The 24901-nt window shown below is 39.0% G+C and overlaps 2 protein-coding genes across 2 annotated transcripts in view; both read left to right on the top strand.

Annotated features, from left to right (window-relative positions):
• The window catches only part of LOC134668317 (Kv channel-interacting protein 1-like), a 252474-nt gene that overhangs the window by 17796 nt on the left and 209777 nt on the right, over positions 1–24901 (top strand). The gene's annotated exons all lie outside the window — the stretch shown is intronic.
• On the top strand, positions 19417–22872 carry LOC134668436 (uncharacterized). Its single transcript, XM_063525918.1, has 2 exons — positions 19417–19902; positions 20399–22872. Exons 1-2 carry the CDS (start codon positions 19441–19443, stop codon positions 20528–20530), a joined length of 594 nt encoding a protein of 197 aa, XP_063381988.1. The 5' UTR covers positions 19417–19440; the 3' UTR covers positions 20531–22872.

Below are 24901 nucleotides of genomic sequence, written 5' to 3'. Positions count from 1 at the left end.
TTTGATGATTGCGGGTTTAGTTCGGTATCTCAATATGGGTATAATTAACTTGTAATTGGAGTATTAACCGATATTGATTAAATGATTATCATTGATTGCATCACGTTATGTAGGTAATATAAAATATTCAATCAGTGTCATTGATAATGACCATTGGCATTTAGTAATAATATTAGGAGCGAAGAACCTACCTTTAAACGAGCAATTCTTATCTTATTATTTTATATATGTACCTATATATTTCGGGGACCTCGGAAAGGGCTCTAACGATTTCGATGAAATTTTCTATATGGGGGTTTTCGGGGGGTGAAATCAATCAATTATTATTTATTTATTTATTATTTATAATTACATTGTGGGCTACTTTCCCACTTACACTTATACCTACACTTACACGTACACTTATACTTACACTACACTTAACTAATATTAATACTCTTATATAAAACGTGTATATTATTATTGTGTAAATGTAAATGGGCGATTTATGATTAGTTAAGTGTAGTGTAAGTATAAGTGTACGTGTAAGTGTAGGTATAAGTGTAAGTGGGAAAGTAGCCCACAACATTACACCTGGATGCGTATAGAAAAGTCATCAGACGTGCAAATTGCAATCGTAAAACAAATCAAATTGTACATACTGTGATGCGTTCATGACATTTGTTCTATCCTCTAACTAAAGAATAACAAATACACCATAGTAAACTATTTGTACCTACATAAAATTTAAATTAATTCAAGACTACCTATTAACTAGCATCTGTAGGTACTTACATTATTGGTATGTTAATATTTATTAACATTAAGAAGACGTAAGACTCACTAACTGGCAAAACATGTAGGATTTGATTACAGACTCATGTACAGCTAAAACTACATAAAAGTTAATAATAATCTAGTTTCCTCTTAAAATTTAAAACAGTCTTGCTGAAATTAAGCACGGCGCTTCGGTCTTGCTACCAGAGTCTAATTTGGCATGTAGGTCTGCTTTAGAGATAGTGTGACGGAATATTCATAGAAGCATTTGGACGGCACCGTACGGGCTACTCCAGCCGTGCATTTGATAAACAAAACGTGGATAAGATTGCTTTATGTGATCATAATTTAGTTTGGATCGTACCCAAGCTACATTGTTTTTTTAAATTGTCTTTAAAGATTCTAAGCTGACGTTCGCCGCCGCCATTATGACGTTCATTCCGTCAGCAGCAGCTGCTGCAGTTGAGATCCGGACGTCACCTTTAGGCAAGTCACGGGAGGCTTATTCTGATCCTAAGAACAGGTTATGAATTTGATCTGGATTTGTTTTTGATATGATCTGAGAGCTTCCAAAAGTGACATTTCTTGTCAAGGCCACGCGAAACGGCACGTCAAAATGCTGGCATGGCAACGCCAATTAACAGCATCCTTTCCGAGAATCGAGTGAAAAACAAACACATTCCACTGACGTGACGTTACTTCCGCACCATCACGAGTTTCATTCAAGAATAGACCAGCGGTGGAACAAAAATGGGTTTTGATAACATTAAAGTTTTTTCTTTTTTGATATGTTATTGTAAGCATGTTAAATAACGTTCATGTAAAAAGTTAGAAAATTTTAGGTGGAGCGTTCGGCCATATTTAAATATTTCAATTTTTGCTAAATAACTATGTAAATATAAAATTAAAGTTACAAAAAACTTTAACACATTCAATAACACTTTAATTTATTCACAATATTCGGTTTTTAGAAATCTGGAACAGCTGCTTTCTGGTGAACGTAAAAACACGAATTATTATGTAAATACAGAATTAGAGTAGCTGATATTGCAAAATTACGATATTACCTATCAACTTAGTATACATGTAAAAAGTTAGAAATGTAGACAATGTGCTTGTCTAGATATTGATTTCTGGTTAAGCAGTATAGCCAATATTGAATTAAAGTCTGTAGAGTTAATATTACACGGTCATAATAAAGATCTTACTTCTCACACAAAAGATTAGAAATATAAAATCACGGCGACACTAAATACTGATACGTAAGTATGCATTCCGAGCTTATATTTCAAACGCGCGGCGTTTTCGCGCGCCGCGCTGTGCGCCGGGGCAGGAGGCAGCGATCGACGGTCGCGGGCTAGCGGTTAGCGCGGTGACCTTAAAATACGCAAAGCGTTTATAAAATTATTATCAATGGTAAATAGTTATTTTACACAGTACACTAATGGAAACTTACCTTCCCTTATTTATTTCTATATGTACTAGGGATTGCCCGCGGTTTCGTTTACGTAGAATTCGTTATCGTGTTAAGTATAGAAATAATAGATACATTTGAAAATTATTTTAGGTGCATTGTCATACAGATAACTACCCTTGTTAAAGTATTCTTCAAATTCAATACACAGGTGTCATTTCAATATAATTTTGCGTAATTTGGCGCTTTTAGGTTATAAATGACTAGCGACATATATTTTTTTAAGATATCATAAAATCAATTTCAAACTAACGTTATTCAATATTTATAATTTTAAAGTCAATATTACCAACCAACTGATCCAATTTACCTACGGAAACAACTCAAAATTTGCATCAAATTAAATGCCACTTTTCTTATCCGTTTCGAAAAATCAAGAGGGCCTTTACGAGCTGATGTGATGAAAATTTTATTTAACCTTCGTCCCTCGAAACCTTCACTACGCTCAAGGTTCAATTTTACGAACCACTCGCTACGCTCGTGCTTCAATTTTAGAATGTTTGAATTTGTGAATGTACTTCCTGCCTCGCACAGCCAAACTGTGGAATGAACTGTCCGATACGACCTTCAAACCTTAAAAGACCCCCATCTTAAAGGTCGGCAACGCGCTTGCAACCCTTCTGGTGTTGCGGGTGTCCATGGGCGGCGGTAATCGCTAACCACCAGGTGATCCGTCTGCTCGTTTGCCTCCTATTTAATAAAAAAAATGTTTCGCTTGTTTGGGTATCAATATTAGCACGAGCGGTTAATCAACAACTTTTCCCCTTGTAAAACAAATAAGGTAGGTGAAGTGCAGGCATATCAGGCCCGGCGGGTAACAAGGCCCAGCATTCAAAAATAACAGTTGCTCCCTATTATTCCCAATTATTCTGAATTTGTACTTGTTGCTAAGAAGGCCCACTGTCAGTGCAGGTAAAAAGGTCCAGTCCCGGGCCTTATTGAACATATGAGATGAAATATTAGATTAAAATATTTTAAGATAATTTTGAATATTTTTAATCTCTTATTAATAAGGTCGATTTGAAGAAACTTCTATAAAATTATGACTTATAAATAACACTTGCACTGCGTGGGCTGTCAAAATTGCTGCAGACTTTTCTTGGTCTAACTCTAATCATTTATCACTTGCTTTATTGACCTAAAGACGTTTATAGATCAAAAAGTCTAATAACATTGCGGCACTTATACTTTTTAAAGGCAGTAACTATTTACAAGTGACTTTTTTTGTTAATACATAGGTAGGTATTTACGATAGAAGTGCGAAAAATAGATATTTTGCAACGAGTGACAAATTTTAACACACGGCCAAAGGGAGTGTTTTAATGTGCTTATTATAGCACCGGTGTCGTAATGTAGCACCAGATGTACTGTCAAAATTATGTTAATATAATACTTATTTGTTACGAATAAATATTAATACTGTAAAAAATTATCCCACCAAACACATTTTCATGTAAATTGTTGCTAAGACGAAACCATAAGACTCGCACTGTCAAAAAGTTGTCAGATCTCTTGTCGAGCCAAGCTTCAAACTCTACAAGCCCTAACTTCACTAACTCTACACCTTAGTCAAAATATGTGGCTTGGCTGTTTCGCTACCGCCACATGGGCATAAGGTGAAAAATTTATTAAATTCATTATTTTTAGGGTTCCGTACCTCAAAAGGAAAAATACTGAACCCTTATAGGATCACTCGTGTGTCTGGCTGTCTGTCTGTCACAGCCTATTTGCTCCGTAACTACTGCACCAATAAGTTGAAATTTGGTATACACATGTAAGTCTATAACCCAAGAACATACATGTAAAGTAAATAATAGAAATTCAAATGTGACGTTCCACGGGAAAAGGTACCTTATGAGGGTTTCTAGTTTCGGAGTTATGAAATGTTTTGTAAAGAGGTGAAAATATGCTCAATTTTTTTTTATTGTGTGATCTCAAACCTTAATGCGTAACGTTTGTTTACCTGTTTTTATTTTTGTTATAAGTTAGTTATAAGCCTAGTAACGTCGTCTCAGAGTTTAGTAAAAAGGTACCTTATGGAAAAAAGGTTGAAAATTTCCAAAAAAACTAGTCAATACGGGAAAAGAAGTTTGGTAGAGAACTGTATTAGCATTCTGCAAAACTAATTTGATAATTTCAGTTCTGGTTGGGGCGCCTAGCAAATATTATAACCGTACATCGACCGACATTATAAATCCAAGTAGCCTGCTATTATACTAAAGTTACTCTCGTCAAGTCTTTCTTAACTAGAATAATCTTCATTTGGTTTGGTCGCATGCAATAAATCAGCCATTGGTTTGCTGAAAAATGCCAATACCCGACGCATTACCTTATGGAATATCTAAGGTCATTGAACCTCAATGCCGCTTGTCTTCAATGGCAACCAAAATATATTATTGATAAGAAATAGACGATTTATAATATCTTTACCCCAAAATATTATTAGTTTATCCTAACTGTTCCATCATCATCATGCCTCATCATGTAACTTAACCACAAGGTACCTTTTCATTACATACAAATTATTGGTCTTTTTTAAGATTATTATGACGAAGAACCAATTAAATTTGTGGCAGTTTAATGTAAATTAATATTTTCTATTCATAAAAGATAAAAGCTTCAATGTGATTGATGTTTTGTAGTGATGTATTATTAGATTTATTTCCATAAGGTACCTTTTCGTAAATGTATGGAGCAAATACTGTTATTGTTATGTAAGTTTAAAGTGGCATAAGGGGTTAAATATAGTATTTAGTTGGGGTTTTAGGATTTATTTCATTTGAATGACAGAATTTCTTTCATATTATGTGCTCAGAAAAATTGATTGTGTGTTACATTAAAAGTAAAAATATTCAATTATCTGATTTTATATGAAAAAGTCAGAAAATACATTTTCACCTCTAAATCGGTATTGTTTTTTGCTTAAACTGTCTCTCAGTGTCGTTTTCTAATAGATAAAATTTAAATCTAGAGAGCTCATTGCAATAAATCGTGAAAATGTAATAAAACTTTATTTTCAAGAGACTGGTTAGTATACACATAAATCAGTCGATATCAAAGGTTTCTATTTGCATTACAGAACAAGTAGCAACATTTTTTAAATCTCAGATATATAAGGTATTATTATTTGTAGTCAACTATGTAACTTACTTCAAGAACATAGTTTTTTAGGCAGCTAAACTTAAAACTTCTGTATCGTAAAGTTGCTCATTTCACAACATTATTTTCAAAAAATCATATCTCTTTTGTATTATCGATAGCTTATTTATTGTAGATTACTGGGGTATGCATAACTCCATACCCACCATAAGGTACCTTTGACCGTGGGACGTCACAAATAAAGGGGTCACTTTTGAGATGAATGATAAATAGAAGAAAAAAACACTATATCTTGTTATATATCAAATTAAGGGGCTCATTGTGAGAACCTCAGATATATTTTTTCATAATTTTAAAATAAATACTTTAGAAGTTATTTAAGAAAATACGCAAAAAATGACCATTCCCCGCCCCCCCCTTATCTCCGAAACTACTGGGTCTACAATTATGAAAAAAATACACATATTAGCTCTTTTCCTATAGATGCCAGAAAAACCTATTAGAAATGTGCAGTCAAGCGTGAGTCGGACTTAAGTACCTAGTTTTCCGATCCCTACGGGTTTTTTAAAAACATTTTACTCACTTTTCTCTAAAAAAAATATATATTGTTAAAATTGTGTAATGTACGGAACCCTTGGAACGCGAGTCCGATTCGCATTTGGGCGGTTTTTGTATTATACTTACAGTAGTTCTTGTAGAAATGAAACGGCCAAGCCACATACTTTTGGTGTAGGGCTAGTAAAGTTAGAGGGCTTGTAGAGTTAGAAGCTTGGCAAGAGATCTGATAACTTTTTGACAGTGCGAGCCTTATGGTTTCGTTTGGGCAACATTTTACATCAAAATGTTTTTGGTGGGATTTCACTTCTTTTTGTAAGTTGCTTATGACAATCTTCCATGCCCTAATTTAAAGGGTTGGGGGTGATTTACTATTAAAAATCCTGAAATAAGTATCTGGGGGCATCTGTTACACAATGTACTTCTTACTGATTCCCCATATAAACCCTTCACCCCGTAAGGGTAAACTTTGGAGTTAAAATCTGCCTTCACCCCGTAAGGGTAAACTTTGAGGTTGAAATCTATTCTATATCCTTCCCCATAACAATACCTATCTACATACCAAATTTCAACTAAATCGGTTCAGCGATTATTGATTCCCCATACAAAATTAAACCCCATCTTCATCCCCTTAGGGATAAAATTTTTTTGAATTTATTTGTTGTTTGTGTACTAAAACTATCTTACATACCAAATTTCAGCTTCTTAGAGGACTTCAGGAAGTACCCGGTATTGATGATCATCAAGTGAGTGAGTCAGTGACGAAATCGAAGTTTTTAGATATGAATAAAATCTAAAGTATAAGAGCTATGCAATTGATATGCTTAATAAGTCCGAGAACTTTGTTTATCTGGTATAATCCAACCCCAAGTTATGAGGGTTCCAAAAAACGACGAAGCGCTTCGAGAAAAGGTAGATAGTGCCCTTGCGCTTTGCTCGTCTTGGCAGGGGCACTGCCGTGCCCCCAGATGTTAAAAGATGATACTACTATAACTAATAAAGATTTATGTTTAGTTACCTACTATTTTCGCGTAAACTAGACAATTTTTATATCTTTAGTTATTAAGGCCCAAAATAATTATTTTCACTTATTATAAATAAATCCTCCTGTTATGAAGTATCAAATATTGTTATTTGTATATGTATAACTCTTAAGTTAAAAACAATAAAATCTGTTATTACCTACTGTCAAAATGATTATTTTTTGCGGGATTAAGTAATACACTGCTAGTGTTCAATAAGGCCCATAATAGAACCGTTTTTCCCCCGAAGGGTAAAAAACGGATATTTAGGTTCCTGCCGAAGCTTGAACCACATTATGAGATAACACCCTTGTAACTCAGCCCTAATCAAGCGAATTCATCAACTAGTAGCGCCATCTATCGCGCCACTCAAGTACTAATGTCGCCCGGTTGCCAGCGCTCGGCTGCTTTCTCTTCAGTACCACATAAGCCGGCAAGGCCCTTAGGTGTGGTTCAAGCTTCGGCAGGAACCTAAATATCCGTTTTTTACCCTTCGGGGGAAAAACGGTTCTATTTAGGTGTCCGTGCCTTCGCTTGAACCACATTATGAGACGTGTTTAAACCTCTGCCGGCGCTGGTCCGGGCGTACTGTGACTGATAATATTTATTATTTATGCAAAAATCACATAATAAGAACGTGGTCTTGAAATTTATTCCATATAGATATACTAAAGGATTGTTTGCGTCAAACTAGATTTTCCTTATTTGAAATTACCGATAGATGAGACAATTGTTAGCACTGACTGGCAACATAAGTTATCCGTTGCGACTATAAAATTACTTAACTTTTTATATAAAACAAAACTGTGTAATTATTAGTTGAAAAACTGTCCCTAAAATCATAATTAAAGATATAAGAAGGTACTTGTAGGTCGTACAATTTTTAAGTGTAACCACTATCTGTAGTAGTAGCTCTGATGCATGTAACGTGAACCACATCGAGTGAGTTTTACATTAAACCCGTCCAAACTACCTCTGATGCTTTCCTTACAATAGCCCACTAGGTGATAAAAAGGTTTTGTTGTATGATGTAATGATATTACTACTAATTATCTACTGCTTACCACAAAAATAGCACTGTCGGCCCATCAACTGTTTAAAATTTGTAACTAATTGGAAAAGCTTGGGTCCTCTCTGATCTCTGATTTATCGTATTTTCCAACAATTTAATATAAATTGGTAAGTTGCATCATATGATAGGCCAGATGTAATGTTATATACGTCTATGTGGACAAATAACCAAATGTTCGTAAGTATAGGTACCCACTAGAATACGTCATTGTCATTATTTAGATATAAATAGTTATTGACTAGGTATACCAGGTTTATTTGTTAATGGGCTATCATTACATAAGGACAACATATTCCGTAAACAAATGAGTAAAACCAAAAAATTATAAACATTTATTTATTTATTTATTTATTTATTTATTAGTCAAATAAGTAACACAGCATTACAGTAAAACCAAGGCACTGCACAATGCTGCAACATGATGTACTTATTTGTGGAAGCCATTGAGATTTATTTCGAATCGAGTACTCCTCTGCCTGAAAGTAGCGTCAGAAAGTGAAGAAGAAAATACAACACTTCATGATTTAATGTATGCGTTACTAACTAGTAACAACTCTCAGCAGTAGTTTCAACTGAGCCGATAATACATCCTACCTTACTGATTAGTTTTAGGCGAGGGTTGCTTTAAAAACAACCATATTAATAGTAATTCATGAATAGATATTAATTCTTATATGAAAAGGCCTCCTAGTCCTCCTACCTATTTCAAGTGTCAATTATGAATCACAGATAACTGGAAACATGCCAATTAAGCTGGTGCCGGGTCAACCAAGCTTTTATATTATATGCTTGTCAGTCATGTATTTAACGAATGAACAAAATCACTGACACGCAGGTGACAATCGTATGAAGGCGATGATTATGAATTTAAAGTGATGCTGACAACTCCAGTTGTTGTGGATGACATCTCTCCATGATATTGTGCGTAGACTGAAGATCCGTCTACCAAGTAGAATATTTTAGAAGATTTTTTAATCTTTGAATAATTCCAATGCCTTCACCTATAATTTTTAGGCTAATTATAACATAGGCTTGTAATTGTAGGTTGTTTAAAGTTCACTCTTTCTGGTGGCAAGCTGATTCCCAAACTGAAGATTTTATGGTTCGCGCGCTGGTAATGGATTGTACGATGCTTTATTGTTAGACTTAGCACGATTTGTGAGTTTTTAATGCTTTTGTATACATACAATATTCTATAAGAGTGTAAAAACCCCTTGACTGATGATGGAAGACTCTTTGACTAAGAAAAGAGGAGGTGGACCTATCCACTTTAAATTGTAGTGCAACCTTTACAAACCAATTGCGAAACTTTCGTAACACCCAGACAAATTAAAACATTATTATTATTTGTATATGGTGAGAACCAATAAGTTCTTGGCATTATAGCATTGTAGTTGCACAAACCACGGGTGTCTCATGATATCATCTAATCTCAAGTGCAGCGCCAGCACCGGCGCGCGCGGGCGATGCTGTGGCACAATTCCTGTCAAACCTTAACATGTGTATACGCATTCATTACCAAATATTAATTTGATTACTTAATTTGTACTTTGAAGCCCCAATCCGCATTACGCCAGCATGGGGACCCTAGCCCAAGCCCTCTCGCGAGTGAAAAGAGGCCTGTGCCCCGTAGTGGGACGTATATAGGCTGAATTATTATTATTAATAATTTGTAGGTACTTTGGTTAGAAATTTAGCAATACAAGGACGTTGTATGTTGTTTATTGGCTTTCGTGCAATTAAGTTGTGTATCAATTGATTTTAGACTGTTTTTATTGTCGTGAGGGAACCCTAGGGTTAATTAGGCATCATGATGCCCACAAATAAACAATTATTTGATGATCTTGGCCTTTCTGCGACATATTATATTTATGTCACTACCTTGACGTAATCATAGAATAAATAATAGTATGTACTGTAGGTACAGAAGGTTCACTCTCTAACAAAACGCGTCTATTACGACAGATTATGACCGCAAGGTGGCGCAAACGCGAGCAGGTGTCCGTTACATAGCGGTGCGCGGCAACTACTAGTGCTAGACACCAAAATTGGTGTGGGCCGCATGTACTTGGAGCGACGCGACAAAATCGCGGAGTGAGCTACGCCTGACGTAACACTGATATATGTCTACAGATATCTTATATTCAATGATGTAAGCATATTATCATGAATATATGAATATATGAATTGTAGTTGTCTTCACAACTAATGCTGTAATTCTATTAGCAGCACATCTGCCCTATAACCAAGATACGATGATTTTGTAGGGTACTACACCTGGAACTCTAATTGATTGCATTGACGATGATGTTTCCAATTACATGCCCTACTAGACTTGTTACAACAGTATGCTGTAAACCCTGGAGTCCCTGGACTACTACCTTTCAGCTAAGCTTGTAGTACTTAGATCTGGCAATGCTGCAATGTCAGCAGAACTAGTGTTGATTTTTAGAGTAAATTGCAGGCTCTATTTAATCGGCGAACATATTTGTAGTCATGATTCACTACCAGGATCACATTTTGGTTAGATCTTGCATTTTGCCTGAACCACCGTATGTTGTTATTCTTTATAAAATCATGTGAGTACTTCCTTATCTGCCAAGGAAGCCTCTCATCTGGAAATCGAAAGAAGGATATTTCTGATCCGTGTTCTTTCAGAATCCGGTATCTGCTATCGGTGACTGCCTGCAAATATTTTCTACATATTACGGATAGTATGTACGTTTACGTACGTTGTACATTTGTATGTATATTGGCTTGCTCCTTTTTAATTTATCTATTTGGAAAAATTAAACAATCATAATTTAGATGAAGGTAAAGCCGTGGACCGTGGCTGTTGGTTCGACAGTTTAGTCCCTTAGTCGGCTTCACCTCTAATTCAATACGCGATTTTTCGAAACAGAATCAGTAACTCCACTCTAACTCAACTTACGAAAAATCTTTTCATAAATTCTTTATTTATTTACATAAGTAATTTGAAGGGGCGCTTCATCGTCTACATAGGCATAACAATTACCACTAAAGAAGCCGATGTTTCACCTCCTATTGAACAATCATGGGTAACTATGCGGATTGCCATACTAAATTAAAATTGTACTATATAGGGTCCTTTTAGACATTATGTAAAAGCACCTCCTACAAATGCCGTCTATTTCCGATAGTTATATCACCAGTAGTAGTTCATTTCCTTTGAAATTGAACTATGTAACGTTTACGGTCAACGTTTTATGATGCATGATTGTTATACCGACGGCGCAGGTTGATTCACAACCCGCTGCTTAGATACTCTTCCGAAGTGGAGCTTGTTGCTTACAGCATTAAAAATGCCTTTGTCAGTTCGGTCTCTTGGACGGAATGCGATCCTGCCCCTGTGTTTTCAAGATATTACTCTTAGTTCAGTGGTCTCAGTTTCACAGCTACATAGTAGACGATTTAACCTAAGTAAAATATTTATCTGTGACAGGTCGCAATTTTTTAGCTAATGGTCAATATTTAGAGATGCTTCAGTATTCCCAAAGACACTATTAAGTCTCATAGTCATTCATCATTTAAGAGAGGGATTTAGTGCGATGATTATACACTCATATATATCATTAACTCTTTATTTATTTTCAGGTTTAGAGCCGCAATAAAGAGATATCTTTTGTTAGCCTATGACAGAGCCGTTAATGAATTGGCATTATACGTGTATTGGTATTCCTATTTAGAAGAGAGAGTTTTAGTCTTCTTTCCTTCTTTAAAGCTAACGTCAATTTTTTCTTGCCTCCCCCTCTCTCTTTTTGGTATAGGATCTAGTTGGGCAAAGTATAACACACGGTTTTTCACTTTGTACTCTTCCCTTTTCACAGTTTCTTAACTGCTATTTTCCATGGCCAGTTAGTCATTCAGTTTAGGATCCTCAGAATGTATATTTTTGGTTTGTTTGGTATCTCACGGCAATTGAGATGGCAGTTATCGACCAAGACCAACATTTGTACACGACCAAGACGGAAACCGTCCTTTTTTTCCCGGCAGGTTGAAACAATTACTGTAACTACATTTCGTTATCAATTTCGCGCCAAACCCGCCAATAGAAATTCTGCTGCTCGTCGTTCTAAAAGGTGACACACCATTTGGTCGGCTACAATGATGATGACGTCTACTAACTGGGTCGCACATTGGTTCATGACCATGGAGATTTTAAATGCGAGTCCGGCCGTGCAGACATCGATCGATAAAGCGACCAATAAGTCGTCCACTACCGTGTTAGTGGTAGGCCATGAGACTGATGAGACAACGGTTTTTGTTTAACAAGATAACGTCATTTCAATGTCATTTCAGAGGACGATGCGATATCGTCTCATAGGACGACGCATTAATGTCTCACGATACGACAAAATGTAGTCTTATGGAACAACGCAATGTAGTCCCTTGGGACGCAATATCCTCTTACGGGACGATACCACAAGATGGCGCAATGTCTTCTCACATGATGACGTAATTCATCGCGATGCCTGTCGTATCACAGGATGACGCCTTATTGTTTACAGGACGACGCTTGATGTCCCACAGGGCGATGTCATGTCATCTCACGGGACTACGCTATGGCGTCTCACGCAACGACGCTTGTCGTCCAACGAGACGACGCCATGTGCCATTTATACCCGTATTCTGTTCAATGATGATGGCCATAGGAGCTCACTTAGTCTCATCGCTGGTCCACGGGCACTGAGCGAAATCTCACAAGGTCTTTTAACGAGTCGATGCTCGTTGTCTTACAAGACGCTGCCATGTCATCTGTCAGGACGATCACGGGACGACGCCATGTCGTCTCGCGGGACGACGCCTTGTAGTCTCGCGGGACGACGCCTTGTCGTCTCACGAGACGACGCCATGTTGTCTCACGGGACGACGCCATGTCGTCTCACGGGACGACGCCTTGTCGTCTCACGAGACACGAGACGACGCTTGTCGTCTCACGGGACGACGCCATGTCGTCTCACGGGACGACGCCCTGTCGTCTCACGGGACGACGCTTGTTGTCCCACAGGACAAGGCCATGAGGCGTAAGTACCCGTGTACTTTTTATGACGGTGCCTGTAGGAAGGTCACTGCGTCTCGTCGCTGGGCCATGGGCACCGAGCGGAATGTCACGAAGTCGGAGATTTACAAAATATTTTTTCGATTTAAATTTCTCGATCTTTTCAAACTTGCTTTGTAAACGTGTTGCTCGGCTGAGTTACAAAAGCGTACTGAAGAGAAAGCAGCCGAGCGCTGGCAACCGGGCGACATTAGTACTTGAGTGGCGCGATAGATGGCGCTACTAGTTGATGAATTCGCTTGATTAGGGCTGAGTTACAAGGGTGTTATCTCATAATGTGGTTCAAGCGAAGGCACGGACACCTAAATAGGACTTTTAAGGTATATTTTCCAAGAGTATCGTAATATTTTTATAACTATTTTGGTATAATGAAGAAACTTAAATAAATGAGAAACCTATTTGAGTGAGTTTTTCATACTTCATATCCTGTTTATTAAAAAAAACCATTTTAATTTAAGGTGGGCTGTATATAGGCATATACGGCCCACACGGAATATACAATAAGGTAAGTGGCCTCACTTACCTTATTGTATATTCAGGATGTATACCGTGTAATATTGAGCAGTTGGTTTATAATATACATATTATGATATTGACCTTGAATAGGACAGGACATGACAATAGGAACCAGAAATAGGTATAGTTGGTCAAACCATTTGTCAGTAAATAAAAACAAAAAACTATATTCATCCTTTTCTTTTGGGTGCTAGTACTAGTGTAAGTCAAAGATAGTATGATGATTCTCTCTGTCTATGTTTGAAATGAGACTTTGTTTTTACAAACTATGTATAGTAAAAAATAGTTGTGAATATCTTGTACATTTTTATTACAATATTAGTCAAGATAATGAAATATAGCTGGTCAAGCAAATCTTGTCACTAAAAAAAGGCGCGAAACACAAATTTTCTATGGGACGATATCCCTTCGCGCCTACATTTTTCAAATTTGCCGCCTCTTTCTACTGCCAAGATCTGATTGACCAGCTGTAGGTATTTTTACGTAATAAGATATTTTAATTTCACGTAATGTCCGCATCTAATTTATACATGTGCACGGTAAACAAACAAATGAATGATAAGAAAAGACAGACAGTGTTACTGAGCGGGAGGTGGGGCGAGGGGCGAAGTATAGGTAGGCTATGATAGGCTCTCGAGCGCCGCGCCGGCGACTGACGGACCAGCGCGGCGTATGTATGAATTTCGCGCCTTTTTAACTAGATTTTACTATTACAATGCAAGCTACACGCAGAAATTTCTTACTTTCCATAATATGGCTGCGTATATTATTTTATAGTAATAGACTTATTTTTACAGACTCTAATTCAATATTAGATCTTATAGGACAAAAAACGCATATTAATTCTAGAGCATATATCTTATTCTTCTAGCTTTTTAGCTTGCCTATTAACTTAAAAAATGCGATATGTTGTTGTGGATTTATTAAACTTTAATTCAATATCGACAAAATAATAAGCTAATTGTAGTTTGATAAAGAAGCACGTTAAAAAAATTTCTAATAATTTTACATTATAAAGCGTCATACATATTATAAACAATGGAACTTAAACATTGCACTTTAATTCAATATTAAAAAATCATTACTAAAAATATATAAATACCTAATTTATATCTAACGCTCGTTCTAACTTTTCATCATATATTGCAAATATGCTTAAAAATATGTCCCATATCAGATAAGTATCACTTTTTCAACTTTAGAATTATCAAAACTTATAGTGCAAAAATCCGGTCCCACTATTGAGCTAGAAGCCCCAGACGTGAGTTGTGTATTTGTTTAGAGCAAAGGCCGCCTTTGTTAATGAGCTCACCGGGAATAGCCGCATCAGAAGTGTTTACGTGAACTGCGCATCGCTACACCTTCATCCGTCAGATGATTGCCACGAGCTTGGAGTCGCTGTTCTAATCAAATATTTTTTACACGCCTTAACTAGATTGAAAATTTGGGAGGTAGTTAGTACAACTTTATCCCTCCCGTGGAAGTCCCCATGACGAGCCAAAAAATATCTGAATGAAGATAAAGGCCACACTAGTGTGATAGAGACGGGATATGTAATGTTACTTATAGCGTTAAAATCACACGCCGTTCAATACCAATATAATGTATATTTAATTTTAAAAGTTTGACGAAACCTGAGGTGGATGAGCTTTTTGTCTGATGACGAAGCCTGCGCTGTGGATCTGAAGGTGTTATTATTATGCTTTTTTATTCTTAAATAAATATATTATTTTAAAAGTCGATATACAATAAAACTTTTTTTGGTAATGGATAAATTACTTCTAAATATGTATGTTAAAAAATATTTTGCACATATGTATTTAGGAGTCATCCAGTATATCTAATATGCAAAATCCTAAAATTACGCAGAATCTCTAGTCGTGCGGCTATTCCTTATGATGTGTGAATAAGTTATCGTAATAACCAATTTCCACACCTGACCGGGAACGCGAATTTTACGCGCAGTGTATTCTGAGCTTTCCGAACAAATGGTTTCATGTTCTTGTATTTGTAGTTGAAATGTCAGTGAGCATCGATATGGAGAGGTTCCCGTCTCGTAAGAACTTTAGACGCCGGACTTTGAAAACCCTGAGATCGGCTGTAACGGCATTATCGCAGATCGCTAGTGAGTGTTTATCGAATTTTACATTATTTGTTTTTAAAAATGATGTATTGACTAAAGTGTCATTCTATGGAACTTGCTAACTATGTAAACAAACCGCAATATTGAAATTGTGTCTGAATGATTAATTTACTAGTGACTTTTGTTTACATAATTAGCGAGTTCCATAGAGTGAAATTTTAGAAAGAGTTATTAAGTGCATGAAAATAATGAAAATAAGCCCGTTATAGGTATATGCCCATTCTTAGGAAAGGCGTGATTTTACTAAATAAACTGTATATAGGCACTGCTATAATTTAAAGCTTGAGTCGTTTCTTTAAATATAGGAAACTTGTCAAAGTCGTTAGATGCCTCTTAACTTTTCTGAGAAGGATCGCAGTGCAGTTTTTTTAAAACTCGCCAAGGATAATTTCATGATGAAATGAAACTGTTTTTGATGAACCACGTCACATCATGCTTTTATGACGTGGAGACCGACAAATCTGTCTATATAGCCACTTTCAAGGCACACAACTAAACTTTATATTAACTACCTTTAATTAGCAAATACCGATAAAAGAAATAGCAACACACGATTGCTCTGGGGCGATTTATGATCTTGTGAGAACGTAAACAGTTTTATTATTTTCCGTTCATTCCAAAAAATAATACGTTGTAACCAGGAGTGGAGTGGTGTCGAGTGAAACGCAGACTAATTTTACTTTTTTATAATTGAAAGTAACTCAAATTACGGTACAGAATGTAACTAAGCCAACCACCAAACGATGGGTCGGGAGCCGATCGCATCGATTTAGGGGAAAGGCGGGAGTGTATAATAAGTGAGCCGGGTAACCGTCAGCACTTGTTATATTCGAAGAAACAAAGATAGCGTACAAAATTGGCAAGGGTTTCTTATGGATCCTACGTTGATCAAGCGTTCGCGAGATCTATTTCGACGCCAGCGCCATCTCTTGACATATGTTGGCCCTAATGACGTAGTTCCGCTATTCGTCACTGGATGTCGTTAGTAGTGGTGTTACATATTCTCCCCCTCTATCCACGAAGACGTCTCGGCGAGTAGGATGGACATTGATTCTTATATTCGTTAGTTGGTAGCTTTGGCGGTTGTCTTCCTAGGCCTTCCTCTCTTCCGTATAGGCTGTAGAGGTTCCGGTAAGGTTGGGCCATTCCCTCTAAATGGGGTTAGTGCTGAAGTATGGTAGGTTCCCACTTCCTTCTCGGGTTCGCTAGGGTTAACCAGTTTGTACGATGTCGCGCCTCGCTTAGATTGCACAACATAAGGTCCATCTCGGCGTGGCATCAACTTGTTACTCACTCCTTGGGCGGAACGGCTGGCCGCGTGGGTATCGGCAAGCACTAAGTCACCGGCTTTATATCCTGGGTCAGGCCGTCTTGCTTTGTCAGCTTGTTCCTTCCGAGTTTCTTCTTTGTCCTGTCGGAGTTGTCGGGCTCGCTTTAGCGTCTCAGCCAGTAATAAAAGTTTCGGAGTAATGACCGGCACAAAATTCTCAGATAACACAATTTGCTTTAGGTCGTGTGTGACATCGTCGGGGGATCGAAGTTCGCGGTCAAAAGTGAGATAGGCTGGTGTATGGCTTGTCGCTAGACTCACTGCTGTGTTCATAGCAAATCTTATGCACGCAAGCTTTTCAGACCACTCCCTGTGATTGTCTTGTTTTGGGTGTAGCCGCAGGTCCGCTTCCGGATTCCGCCAGCTTGGAGGTATTCGGCCGAACGTTGAGCGCCAGTTGTAACCAGGAGTGGAGTGGTGTCGAGTGAAACGCAGACTAATTTTACCTTTTTATAATTGAAAGTAACTCAAATTACGGTACAGAATGTAACTAAGCCAACCACCAAACGATGGGTCGGGAGCCGATCGCATCGATTTAGGGGAAAGGCGGGAGTGTATAATAAGTGAGCCGGGTAACCGTCAGCACTTGTTATATTCGAAGAAACAAAGATAGCGTACAAAATTGGCAAGGGTTTCTTATGGATCCTACGTTGATCAAGCGTTCGCGAGATCTATTTCGACGCCAGCGCCATCTCTTGACATATGTTGGCCCTAATGACGTAGTTCCGCTATTCGTCACTGGATGTCGTTAGTAGTGGTGTTACAACGTCTTAAATTACCTATAGGTATTTTAAAAACATGAACTGTATTTATGTGTAGAGAAAATTGATTTAACGATTTCTAAAAATGTTAACTCCACCATGGCTGCGTTAAAATGTCTTGTTTTTTCCTTAAGAGATCCTCCAAATGGCACAAACATTGTGCCATTGCTTCTCACATTTCGTTTCAAGTAAGTGTGTCTTAAATGGCTTCCATTAACTTTATTTTCGAGAATGTCATTGCTTTGTCTGCGGCGTTTTCGATTTGCAATAGCCATTTATTTTATTTTCCTTATTTCCTTTTACGGAAGTCTCTTCAATATATTGTTAATACATTTCAAATATATTCGCCCATATATGTTTTTATAATATTCAATTATTATTCACTCAATAAACAAATCACTCTGTATAGAATATATTCTCATTGGTCGTTTCTTTAATCATGTTTAAAAACAATATGCATATCCCAAGTTACCTTTACACACGCCCCGAGTACAAAAATGCTAAAAAGAGTATAAGTCTAGCACGCAAAAGTCCTTAAACAATTCAAATCCAATGATGCCGAAACCGTTGAGTGGGAACTCTTGAGTCCTACTCATAACACTCTCCGCGAACAATTCGTCGAGTATTTGCGAGACGTCAGCGGCGTAATGAAGGTGTCAACCAAGCTTTAGACATTGTGCTCCCACCGCCTTCAAGACATTAGAAGCGAGCCTTGTTTGTCAAACTCAGTGATCATTTGTTACTTAACTTGGAGTGAGTGAAGAGCTCTGAATTGACGCTCGAGTAAGCCTCCTTGAGAAATGTTGCGTTGTTTTTAATACAGTTTCAAGGTAAAGAAGGTCGAAACAATTTTCAACAAACTTAAAGGAGTTTTGGTATCCTGTAATTGTCAAGGTCCCATTGTTTTCGAGACAGAGATTTTGATGCTTAAAGTTTTAATGCTAGTCTTTTAATCACTGTAACATTTTATAGATAATATAACTTAACGGCGCAAATTGGAGCGAAACACATAATGTTCTGAAACCATTCTAAACAACAATGTCGGTGAATCGCGTCAGGTCGTTACAGCAGACACTTAACGGTAGATCGTCAAACCACTTTGTACATCCCATTTTGTTTGTTTCGAACTCCAAGCCAGTTAAACAAGAACGCATCAAATCTTGAAGTTAATTAATGAACGTGAACAAAACTCTATTGTGTCTCTCACGAACCATTGAATCCGTATTTTCATGGAAAGCGGGGCTGTTAGATAAAACTGCGAAATCAGGATGCGGTACAGATGAACAATTACACAGTACGATCGGAAATTCGGAACGTAACGATAGCTGGCGAATTTGGAAATTCGAAACGCTCATCGTTTCGGTTACAAAACAAATACTGTTAAGGGTGTATATGTAAATAGGTTTTGATACGTTTACACTATTATCTATGTCTAGTCTTAAGTTCTTTTTTAATTCCATATTTAAATTCTAATGTTATTTTGACTGTTTATATTTTTGTACGTCAGTTCGCTAATAAAATCCGTTGCATACAGTCGACTGCCTGGTTTATTGATTATTTTCCACTTTAGCTATCGAAATTCCCTCTTCTTTACTTGTCTGTCTTCTTTATTTTGGTCCTTCTTCCTCACTCATGATCTTGCGATCTAAAACCAAGCAGTCGGCTAAAAGCGCTAAAATGACGCGCTCGGAAACGGGTACCCCTGCCACGGGTAGGCTCGGCCAGTCCAAAAAGTTGGATCACGGTGCGGCCGACGCCACCGTACCACCCGCGGCTTCCGACCCGCAAATCCCCGGGACGTCTCGCGAGTGCCTCACAACCGGCACCAGCGCCGAACAAGTTAATGTTCCCCTCAGTTGCAGGTCTCGCGCTTCGGGCTCTACGCGATCATCGGCCACGATTAGGGCACGACGATTGACCGCGGAGGCCCACTTGGCCCGCAAAAGCATAGAAAGGGAACAAGAGCTCTTTCAACGCGAGCGCGAAAGCCTCGACAACCAACGGAAACTCCTTGAGCAGGTTAAACAGGTAGAACAGCTTGAACTTGAAGCGAAAATAGCCGCCTTAGAAGCCGAGGAGCGATCCAATCACACGGTTAGTAATGCATATTCTCGTACAGCATCTTGGGTTCGTGACGTAAATCAGGAAAGGCAACCCGTAGACACACGGGCCGAAGTGGGTGTAACTATTCCGCCCCATATAGCGGTAGTTACCTCCATGACTGCCGATCCCCCTATAAATTTACGGCCAGAACCTACTGTAGAGTGTAATGTAGTAAATAACCGTATTAATTCACCTTTATTGCGTGAAGACGTCAAACGTCAAAACGGCCACGATAATGCACTGATTGATTTTAACAATGATCATGTAAATGAAGAGTGCCGCCGTCAAGATCAAACCGAGCCAATAACCGGCTCTGCCACGCTTTTACAAGCTATTGCCGATACGGCTGCCGCAGCTAAAGCGCTCGCCGCACGAGACGTGCCAAGAAAAGCTAAAATTGAGCTTCCAACTTTCTATGGCAACTCGTCACAATGGCTTCAATTTAAGTACTTATTTGATAGTACTAAAACTTCTTATTCCCCCGCAGAAAATACGGCGCGTCTACATAACGCACTCCGCGGGCCCGCCCGGGAGGCCGTCGCCTCTTTACTCAACACCGCGGCAGCTTCCGAAGATATCATGGCAGCACTCGAACGTACATTTGCTTGTCCCGAAATGATTGTCTTCGGCGAAGTTCAGATTTTGAAAACGCTGCCTCGGCTCGGGCCTGACCTAAAAGAGATAGGTATTTTCGCTAATAAGGTACGCAATTCTTTGTCTACTATGAAATTACTCGGCCTACGAGAATATTTACAATCGCCGGAGCTGTTTCATAATATTCTAGGAAAATTTAACCCTTTAATGAAAATGAGATGGTCTGATTATGCGTCAGATTTGTCAGAAACGTCAAACCATCTCAAGTCAAAGTTAGAACTTTTATCTGACTTTCTAACACGCGAACACGAACGCTATATTAAATTCGCTTTATCGCCAGAAGTAGGGCTTTCTATGTCTATACCGCAACAATCACGAGTACATTTTCCAATGAATAAACCATTTAAACGTGAAAATATACATTCCGTCACTCATGACAAAAATAAAACGATTGGTAAGATAGAGTGTGTTTATTGTAAAAAATCCCACAATATTAAAAACTGTACTGAATTTATGTCGTTATCTGTTGACGATAGGTGGCGTTGGTTGCGTGAACACAAAGTTTGTTATAAATGTCTAAAAGACAACTCACACCTATGGAAATTATGCAAAAGCAACCCTTGCGGGGTCGATGGTTGTACTTTTCGACACAACCCTCTTTTGCACGGCAGGCAGGAAACGTTTACATCACCGCCTCCACCCGATACACGGATTAATAACATCATTTGCGTTCCTGCGGCTGAAAGTGGTACCCAGCATTCGTCGAGTTCCTCGCCAGCCGATAATAAGGTGTCAGACAATAATGTGACTGTGTCTAATATAGGTATATCGTGTAACCAACATAAAACGTCTAATGAAATATGTTCAAATATTACAATGTTGAAGGTTTTACCAGTGACACTGTCAGGGCCAAATGGCAGCTATGAAACCTTCGCGTTTCTCGATGATGGCAGTACTGCGACTATGATCGATTGTAAAGTGGCTGCTCGCATAGGTTTAATAGGGCCTGAAGAGATCATAACTGTCAATGGTATCATGGGTTTACAAACAACTACAAAGGTAAGGTACGTTGACTTTTACATAAGAGGTAAATATGAATCTGACATCCATTTGGTAAATCGTGCTAAGGCTGTACAATCGTTAGGCTTGAACGAACAAACTCTATCTAGAGAGACTATTGAATCTTATGCTCACTTAAAAGACCTAGCCGAATACTTGACATATGCTGACGCTACACCAACCGTACTTATTGGTGCTGAGCATTGGCATCTGTCAATATGTCGCGAGGTTTGTGAAGGCAGACGTAACGAGCCCGCCGCTTGTCGCACTTTGCTTGGGTGGACTTTGTATGGACCAACGAGTAGCAAAACCAAGCCAGTCGAGTTCGTCAACCATTGTCAGTTAGACCGCACTGAACCTTCTGAGAATGAACGCCTGGAGTCACTGATAAAGGAGCAATACAAACTCGACTCGCTCGGTATCTCTAAGCGCGAGACTCTATTTAGCAAGCTAGACTCCCGTGCCGTCGAGATTCTTGATGCTACCACCACACGCTTACCGACCGGTAGATATGAAGTAGGTCTTCCGTGGCGTGACAACATACAGTGTGTTCCCGATAGCTACCCGCAAGCTTTATCAAGATTTCTAAGCCTCGAAAGGCGAATGATTCGTGAGCCCGCCTTTGCTGACGCGTATAAAAAGTTTATTGATAACATGATTGCTAAAAATTATGCTGAGGAGTGCAATCCCGGCACTTATTATAATCATCTTATCACTAAAAGCGTCAACACCAGCATTGATCTCAAACGCGATACCAATTTAAGCGATTATTCAAATAAAATTCACACCTTATCTGATAACTTACAACCTAGTACAGTCAGTCCGAATAAAGCAGAAACAAATTTTGACATTGAGCTGTCAAGTGTGAATAACAATAAAAATAAATTAAAAACCGAATCTGAACCTAATAAAAGTGACATTAACGCAAGAATAAGGTGGTATTTGCCTCATTTTGGCGTGTACCATCCACAAAAACGTAAACTTCGTGTTGTCCACGACGCAGCCGCGACTAATCAGGGTGTTTCATTAAACTCGTTGCTGCTTCAAGGACCTGATCTTTTAGAAAATTTATTAGGTATTTTATTTCGGTTCAGAGAGGGCGCTGTTGCTATAACAGCTGATATTAAGGAAATGTTTCCTCAAATAAAAATCCGTGAACAAGATCGTGACGCACTACGTTTTTTATGGCGCGACGTTCAGTCAAGGAAAACAACGCCTCTAAAAGAATATCGGATGACAGCTGTCATTTTTGGAGCATCGTCCAGTCCTTTTACTGCGTTGTACATTAAACATAAAAACGCTATGTCTCACCAAGATTCCTATCCAGCGGCAGCCAACGCAAGTATCCATAGCTCCTACATGGACGATTTCCTGGATAGCCTGGACGATGTGGACGAAGCTGCACAGATGGCATCCGATGTTGTGACTATTCATCGTAACGCATGTTTCGAAATGTGTGGCTGGATTTCTAACGATCAAGGAGCATTGCGTCTTGTACCGACTGAACTGCGCGCCGCCCAGCCTAGTGAGATGTCACTTGGTAGTGAGTCAAGTAGCGTCAGAGCCTTAGGTGTTTCATGGGATCCTATATCAGACACTATCGGATTTAGGACCGGTTTAGAAGGTCTCATACTACAGGGCAGTTTTAATAAACGCAAAGTGTTGTCCCACCTCATGAAAGTATACGACCCACTAGGTTTGTTGGGCCCAATAGTGGTCAAAGGGCGTATACTACTTCAGGAGGCGTGGAGATCCAATATTGACTGGGACACACCATTTCCACCATCACAGATTTTAAAGTGGAACGAGTGGTTTAAGGAACTGTCTGACGTATCTACAATTAGGATTCCACGATGGTACGCCAAGCTGAATGGAGAACCTCTACACAGGGAGTTACACATTTTCGCGGACGCAAGCGAGCTTGCCTTTGCCACCGTCGCTTATTGGCGCTTATTGTATGCAGATGGTACAGTCAAGCTCGCACTCATCACCAGTAAGACGAGAGTCTCACCTTTGAAGCCCACTTCAATTCCTCGCCTAGAATTGCAGGGCGCTTTGATAGCTTCTCGCCTTGCTGTCACTATTAAGGAATTTCATAAGAAAAAACCTTTACGAACTTTCCTGTGGACAGATTCAAGAACTGTCCTCGGTTGGCTCAGAAGTGACGCACGAACGTACAAACCCTTTGTGGCCCATCGTGTAGGAGAAATTACAGAAAATACGCGCGTGCAAGATTGGAAATGGGTCCCAACTGATTTGAACGTTGCGGACGATGCCACTAGGATTAAGCCGCTTCATCTTAATCCAAACCACCGATGGTTTACAGGTCCCTCGTTCCTCCTCGATCCTCCGGAGAATTGGCCTGTTGAACCAGCTGGTCAGCCTATAGTCCAGGAAGAGCGGAAGCAGACTTCTGGACTTGTGGTTGGTCATCTGACAATTACCGCGGATTTCAGTCGTTTTAGTGACTGGCTACGATTACTTCGTGCTACTGCTCGCGTTTTGCAAGCTGCGTCTAAATTTCGCTCGGCTTTAGATCGCGTAGGTCGCGTTGCTCCTAGCACCGATGTTAGGCTTCGTCAACGTACGAATACACCTACGTCCACCACTCTAATCCCCCTGACAGCGGAACTTATGGAAGCCGCAGAAAGGCACGTCCTGAAGAAAGTACAGTCTGAATCATTTAGTGACGAAATCCCAATAATAGAACGTGGAGAATTGATACCAAAGAGTAGTCGCCTGGCCAAGCTTTCTCCCAGAATGGGGCCAGACAACTTGTTGCACCTAGCTGGCAGAATCGTTGCCGTACAAGACGTCGGTTCCGAGATCAAGTTTCCACTCATTCTAGATGGACGACACCCAGTAGTGCGCTTATTGGTCAATTTCTACCATCGCAAGGCTGGACATGCAAACAATGAAATGGTGGTCAATGAGGTTCGACAAAAATATTGGCTTCTTCATCTGCGCAGTACTGTTCGAAGCGTCACCAGCAAATGTTTGTTCTGTCGCATCAAAAGAGCAAAGCCAATGAATCCGATGACCGGTAACCTTCCTCCTCAGCGGCTTGCCCACCACCGCCGCCCATTCACGTACACTGGCTTGGATTATTTCGGCCCGTTAAATACCAAGATCGGTCGAAGACAAGAGAAACGTTATGTGGCCCTGTACACCTGCATGACATCCAGAGCCGTTCACCTGGAGCTTGTACATTCCCTTTCTGCTGACTCCGCAATAATGAGCCTGCGACGGTTTATTGCTAGAAGAGGCGCTCCCAATACTGTATATTCTGACAACGGTACATGTTTTGTTGGTGCAGACCGAATTCTACGCGAATTTT

This window comes from Cydia fagiglandana, chromosome 10 (assembly GCF_963556715.1).
Source record: "Cydia fagiglandana chromosome 10, ilCydFagi1.1, whole genome shotgun sequence".
In the NCBI taxonomy this organism is placed as follows: Eukaryota; Metazoa; Arthropoda; class Insecta; order Lepidoptera; family Tortricidae; genus Cydia; species Cydia fagiglandana.
Note: the sequence above shows the minus strand (reverse complement) of the source record. Positions and strands in the feature narration are given on the sequence as shown.

Excerpts from the sequence above, each read along its gene's own strand:
- LOC134668436 (XM_063525918.1), top strand. The coding sequence starts at position 19,441 with ATGATCTTGCGATCTAAAACCAAGCAGTCGGCTAAAAGCGCTAAAATG. Across the intron at positions 19,903-20,398 it reads AGGAGCGATCCAATCACACG|AAAATACGGCGCGTCTACAT; the intron begins GTTAGTAATGCA and ends ATTCCCCCGCAG.